The sequence below is a fragment of the Galeopterus variegatus genome, unplaced genomic scaffold (assembly GCF_000696425.1).
Source record: "Galeopterus variegatus unplaced genomic scaffold, G_variegatus-3.0.2 Scaffold3722, whole genome shotgun sequence".
Lineage (NCBI taxonomy): Eukaryota > Metazoa > Chordata > Mammalia > Dermoptera > Cynocephalidae > Galeopterus > Galeopterus variegatus.
The window spans coordinates 141,738-148,446 of NW_007729833.1; the positions used below are offsets into that span (position 1 = coordinate 141,738).

Consider the following 6,709-nt stretch of genomic DNA (forward strand, 5'->3'; position numbering starts at 1 on the left):
TTCCCTCCTATCTTTCCTGCCCAGCTGGTCCTTCCCTGCTCCAATCCATCTTTAATGTACTGGCAGGCCAATCTTCCTTTTAGTCACTTCAGCTTAAGTCTTTTATATTAGTAGACAATAATACTAAGGAAAGCTCTCGAGTTTATATAGTCTCACTTCCAAAGTCTTACGCTGCCTGATCCCACCTTCCGATCACGACTTCCCTCCTCTCCTGTCTCTGTACTGCACTCCCTGTTCTTGTCCTCATCACAACATCCAGTCCCTTGATCTTCCAAGAATTCCCAACCTATTGTTATCCCATCTTTATTTTCTCCCTTATTCAACCTAAATACCACGGTTCATGGCTCAACCTCTCTGTGGCCAGCATCTTCGTTGGCTTCTCCCTACTCTCTCCATCACACCCGTCTGGAATGACCTCAGCCCTGGGTCAGCCCTACCTGCTTGGGCCTTCTCTGTCCCTGGCTAGTGAGCACAGCTGCCAAAAGTTATCCATCCGCATGGACAGGTGACTCTCCACCCTAATACTGCCTGACACTGCTTCATGTTCTAGTTTGTTCTCTACCCCATTCCCCATAGCAACTGCTTCAAGCCATTGCTTCTCGGCAGAGAAACTTCCTTCCTATTCAACAGAAAAAAATAGAGGCCAATAGCAGGGGAGAGATTTCACACCTCTCATCTCTACCTCCCTGATGCCCTTGCAGAAAAGCTTAACTCCTTCCCTTGACTCAGGATCTCATCCCTTCCCCCTCCTCAGCTCTTTTGTTCTCATAAATATTCCCCCATCCCCCCACCTGGTCTCTCACTGCTCCCCCTAATACTGCCTGCTAAAGGCTCTGGAGTCTCTGCTCCCTCTAGCTATGTCCTGTCTTGCTCTTCTTTTCACAGCCATGGTTCTTGAAAGCGGTTTCTACAGGACGGTCACTGCTTCCTCTCTTCCCTTACACTCCCACATCGTCTAAGTGTCTGTATCTCACTAGGAGTGAACTCCTTGAGGGCAGACTGTTTTATTCTGTCCTGTACCCCTGGGACTTAACATCATCATTACTGGCATATAGAAGGCACCTGTTTTTCAAATACACATGAATGCATGCGTGTTTTCATCTTGTCTGGTGAGTCTCTCAAGTGCCCAGGGATTGGATAGGGCATGTAGACTAATTGGGAGAAAACAGATTAAAGCTACTAAATAACTAATTATTTGCCCAGAGGGACTTTCTGATTCTCAGTTGTATGCGTTAGCATAAGTTGCCTATATTCATAGAAAAAGAGAAAAAGAGAAGGAAACTACGCACCAGCCCTGAACTAAATATCACATGTAGTGATCACAACATTCCTGGGAGGGGACATCATTGTGCCAACTTTCGAGGTGGGTAACTAAGGCTCATGGGTTAAGACACCTGCCCAAGGCTATACCTGTAGGAGCCAGAATTCAGATGCAGGCCTTGGCGATGCCAGTGCCCCTTCTCTTTCCCCTGCACCACCACACTTGGGTCTCCTGCCATCGAGACCCCAGGCACACACCGTGGAGCAGGTAATGTTACAACATCCATGCATCTGATCAGGCAGTTGCCTTATCTCTCCGTGGGCTGCTATTCCTGCCACCAAACTCCATAGCCACAGTTTCTAAACCTTTTGGATTGTGAGTCCCAACCCCCTATGAATTCTCTTTCAGTAAAAATGCCCATATAAGCACATCCGCTCCAAGTTTTGGAGCATTTGTGAACTCCCCAATTGCAAGACTTCTGTGACGCCCCTGCCCAGGCTGAGTGTCCCAGGTTCCTCCCTTCCTCTCCAAGCACACAGGATGGATTCCTCACTCCTGCTCATGGTCTTGTCTGTGAAGACCTCCCTCCACGCTCTTGTCTGAGAAGACCTCCAGCATGAAGTAGCTTGTTCCCCCAGGGTTCCAAAAATGAGTGCCAGCTTCCTGTGGCTGATCCACAGATTATCTGAAATTACGATGTAGTCCATGCTGGAGAAGGATCAGTCCTTCTCTTTTTTGACAAGTTCCTCCAGGGCAACAGAACCAGCATCTTCCATCCCTTCAACGATGAATTTGATATTCACAGGGAGATCCTGAATTAACAACAGAACAAAAACATGCACAGCTTGCCCATTTACCTTTTAAGATCCAGGATTTGTTTGGTTTTAAAATACATGCATTACATCCCTTCAACGATGAATTTGATATTCACAGGGAGATCCTGAATTAACAACAGAACAAAAAAATGCACAGCTTGCCCATTTACCTTTTAAGATCCAGGATTTGTTTGGTTTTAAAATACATGCATTTAGTTAGTATTTACGTTCAATGTACGGATGACTGTTCCCAACAGCTCTGTTTGCAGCAATGGAGTTTTAACTGAGATTGTGAAGGAGAATTCAAGGTGATGCCCAGTGCACACACTCCAGCGTGGCCCACCAGGTTAATGTTTGGTAATGAACTTGGGGAAGGAATTCCTAAAGAAAAAGCAACATCTACCCCACAGAGCTTTACTGTGTTGCTGCAGAGCGAGGTGCTTTCCTCATTCTCCCCAAAAGAAATTTTTCAAGAAAGGTTACTCAATTACAAATCATTTTTCTGTCCTCATAATTCTGAACATGATAAATGAAAACTCGTTCCTTTGAAAGATTGTTAAGCCTCAGGATAATTTTTATTTCAAGTATCTGTTATTTTTCAGCTATGATTTCAATCTGCCTTTTAACTTATTCAGAGGCTTTGATCTTGAAGCAAAATGAAACGAGTTTTTCTCTAGTTAATATTAGGGCACGGAATAGCTCCTTTAAAATTTTTACAACGTGCCTCTTCCCCATTTAGCTTTGATCTTTTTGTATCTTTATAATTTATAACTTCATATCTTTGAGAGCCACATTAAGGGGAGAGGTCAAATCTTTTTGTAGAGCACAGAACATATGCAAGAGAACTCTCAAAGTAATTACATGATGATAAATGGCCCAGCATAAACATGCTGATCAGTTCTAAGGAGGGGGATCGACTCCCCTCTGATAAACAAAGGATTACGTGTTAGAAAATAAGTCGGAAATAAACAGAAAAGAAGTTGGATGCCTAGCTCAGCTGTACACCAATAGACCTTATTTTCCATTAATAATGATTTACTGTATGTTATCAAATGTCTAGGAGAGATCAAATGTTCACATCACAAAGAAATGATTTTTTGCAATGATGAATATGCTAATTACCCTGATTTGATCACCACACATTGTATACATGTATTAAAATATAACTCTGTACCCATAAACATGTATAATCAATATTTCAATAAAAAATAAACTTGATTCTGAATTGGATTAAAAAAAGATTTTCTTAAAACATAGCTGAGTAATATTTCATTTTATGAATGCACTGTATGTTCAGAAACGAATGTCCCACATAAAACGTTTTGGTTATTTCCAGTGTCTCATCACTTTAACTAATTCTCAATAAACAGTATCATTACTTTAAAAAAAAAAAAACAGAAAGAAAGGCAGTTGGATAAAGGCATTTTGGGATAATGATTCATTCAAATGCATCCCTTGTGTTTCTGTGTGTCTCAGGAAGTCAACCTAAAGTTCTGAAATCTTAATATTCCTAAGTTCTTTATTAACGTTAAAGTAGCAAACAATTGCTGAGAAGTAGTTGGAAATCCTAAGAGGTTTTTGGCAAATCGCGTTTAATAAAATACAAACCAATAGCTGCTACGTGTTGGAGGGCCAGCAGGCGGACCTGCAGGTTGCCGTCCACACTCACCTCTGCATGTGAAGTGTGCACTTGAACCCTCGTCCCCTCAGGGAGAGTGTGTGGTGCGCTGCTGTGTGGTCCAGCGCTCTGCAGGCAGGACGGGAGAGGGGAGCGGAGGGGATCTAACCCACCGAAGGCCGGGTGCCATGAGAGCACCTCTGCAGACATCTCTTCATTTAACCTTCTCACACACCTGAGAGGTAGAAATTATCATTCCTAGTTCACTGATGATGAAAATGAGGCTCACAGAGATTAACTGATTTGTCCACGGGCACTGAATGTTTCTTATGTTTTGTTTTTGAGTATGAGTAGGTAACTTTCAGAGTTGAAATTTTAAAAATAAAGCAGTGCTGGCCGGCTAGCTCAGTTGGTTAGAGCGTGGTGCTGATGACACCAAGGTCCACGGTTCCATCCCTGTACAAGCGGCCACCAAAAAAAAAAGCAAAGCAGATTTTGGCCTTCATATGTAGGAACTTTCTTACAAATATTGCTTATTCCTTAGAAAAAAGAAAAATAAAAGAAAAGAGAGGAAGAAAGGAGGGAAGGAAGGAAGGGGGAGAGAGAGAGAGAGGGAAAAAGAAAGAAAGGAGAGAGAGAAAGAGAGAGAGGGAAGGAGAGCGAGAGAAGCCAAGGCCACATGAAATGTTTGGGGCTTATTTAGTGCAAGCATCATGGATAAGAAGGCGGCTTTGTAGCGGTCAGCAGGACCCAACCTGAAATAGGTTCTGATTTATTGAGTTTGTCTTTCTCAGCCAGATAACGGAGTTGAGTCCAGAGTAGTTAACTCCCCTCTCATCTACCTATGTCTCAGGAGAAGATAAACTCCTGAGAGAGAAGGCCCTGGCATCTGATGAGCAGCCTCCAGGACAGGCATCCTGGAAGGACGTCTGCTGTGATGGATGGGACTTGGGAGCAGCACTGTCAGGATCTAAGCCTGAAGCCTCGGGCTGGGCAGGGCTGCTCCACCGGTGCGTTTATCCTATGCAGACAGTGCCCTGAGGTGGCTCTGCCCAGCACAGGTGATACCGCAGAAACTTAGGCCTCAAACCTCCTCTGTCTCCAAAGGGCGCCGCTCCCCAGAGCCTTCTGCCTGGAGCAGAGGGAGGATGGGCACAGGGTTTGTGCTGTGAGTCATGCCATTTTCTTCTTTGTCTGTAAACCCCACAAATGGGCCCTGTTTTCTTCTTCAATAGTGTTCAAAAGCGCTCAGTGCAATGAAGGCATGTAAGTAAGAGGAGGAAAAGGTAGAAAGGCTGTCTGCTTTTAAGGTTACTCCATGAAATCCTTCTGCACACAAGGTCCCAGAGCTAATGCTTTGTTAGGTTGAGTTTGGAAGCAGCTCTAATTCCCATGCATGTCCCACCACCTGCAAAGCCAGCACATAGCCTCCTTGCTGTTGGAACACTGCAAGGAATAATGTTTCTAGGAGCTGCTTCTGAATATTTCTGTAAACCATCAATCATATGATTGCAAAATTACTGACATCAGACTTCCTATTCCAAACTGTACTTCGAGGAACATTGAACAATGGACACCCAGTAAGTTGGGTCTGAGCAGAAGAGAAACTGGTTCTAGAGCTTTCTAGAATGCTAAGGCCATCTCACTGTGTCCTAGAAGTCCCAGAGCCATGAAGCAGGTCCAGTGTGAACCAGGGAGTCAGGTGCAAACACCCAAGTCCAGGCCCATGTACATCTGCACTTGCAGCCCCAGGACCCCCCGTAGTGCCTGGCACACAGTATTCCCACAACTTTGAAGTCCAGGGAGCAGACAGCAGGTTGGCTTCCCATGACAAGAGCCTTGGGAGTCATGGTAGTGACTGTCCTCCCCTCTTACGCAATTTCAAGCCGGAAGCTGCCTTCTTCCTCACAAGTTTCTCTGAACACAGAGCTGGCCCAGCAACAGTGGGGGGGGTCCTCCCAACAAGCAGGTTCTCAGATGTCCTGGATGGGGAGTGGGAGGGGGCTGGCAGCGAAGTTCCAGGCTGTCCCTACCTCAAGGTTGCTTAGGATCCATGCTGGCATTTCTGTGTGAAATGGAAATAGGGACTGAGACACGCAGTGTCAGAGAGGGGGCCACCTGGATCGATGCGCTCATTGCCACAGGATGGAATCAGAGGCCAAAAGGTCAGGTCACTTGCCCGTGGCCACACAGCTAGGTTCAATCCTCTCTTGGAGTCTGAGCACGTTCATGAGTAGAAGAGAAGAGAGTAGTTTGAGATGAAACCATTCCTTTGAGAACACATTATGAGACAGTTAAAAATGAAAATCTGGATTCACCAATAATGTTCTCTGGTGGCCGGAAAGAGAGGGCCCACCCCATTCAACGCTGCACTCTACCCTCCTCCCAGATACCTCTGTGGCTGTCTAATGAGGACCACTGGACTCTTGGGAAAAGAGACCCAAGGATTCAGACAGAATGTCAAGTAGCAGAGATTTCTGTCTTGATCATTTGCAAAGCACCTGATATGTTTTTTAAAGTGACTGAGTGTATTTGTTAACAAAATCATACTTCGTGATAAGAAGAAAGGTAAGACAAAAAAAGATGAGAGTTAAAAACAAGGGCAAGTCCCAGCAGACAATAACTTAGCCACAGGCTCATCCTGTTTTTTGCTGTTTTGTTTTTGAATGTGGTAACAGCATTATAGGCTCAATCCATACTGGACAGATGGAGCTGTCACTTGAGAAAGTTCCCTAAGCTTCCCAAGCCTTACTCTTGTCATCTGTGAAGCGGATGTAGTTATAGTGCACACCTCCGAAGACTTCTGGGGACTGTAAGTGACGTGGGGAGTGTCATTAGCGCCCACACTCCTCCTGCTCCTGCTGTCTCCCAGACACGACTGGCCACCTACTTACTCCAGGGCTCTGAGGGCGCTTGCAGCGTTCATCCAAGCTAACACAGGGCCTTTGTGTCCATTGTTCCTCGTCCGTAAAGTTTTCCTTTAGAAATGGGAGAAGAATAATACCTCCAGCTTTA

The 6,709-nt window shown here is 45.0% G+C and overlaps 1 protein-coding gene across 1 annotated transcript in view; it reads right to left on the minus strand.

Moving 5' to 3' along the window:
- The window catches only part of CNDP1 (carnosine dipeptidase 1 (metallopeptidase M20 family)), a 44,947-nt gene that overhangs the window by 16,647 nt on the left and 21,591 nt on the right, over positions 1–6,709 (minus strand). The window contains 4 exon segments of the mRNA XM_008585802.1: positions 1,871–1,897; positions 1,900–2,073; positions 6,585–6,643; positions 6,646–6,672. Coding sequence (XP_008584024.1) covers positions 1,871–1,897; positions 1,900–2,073; positions 6,585–6,643; positions 6,646–6,672 — 287 coding nt within the window.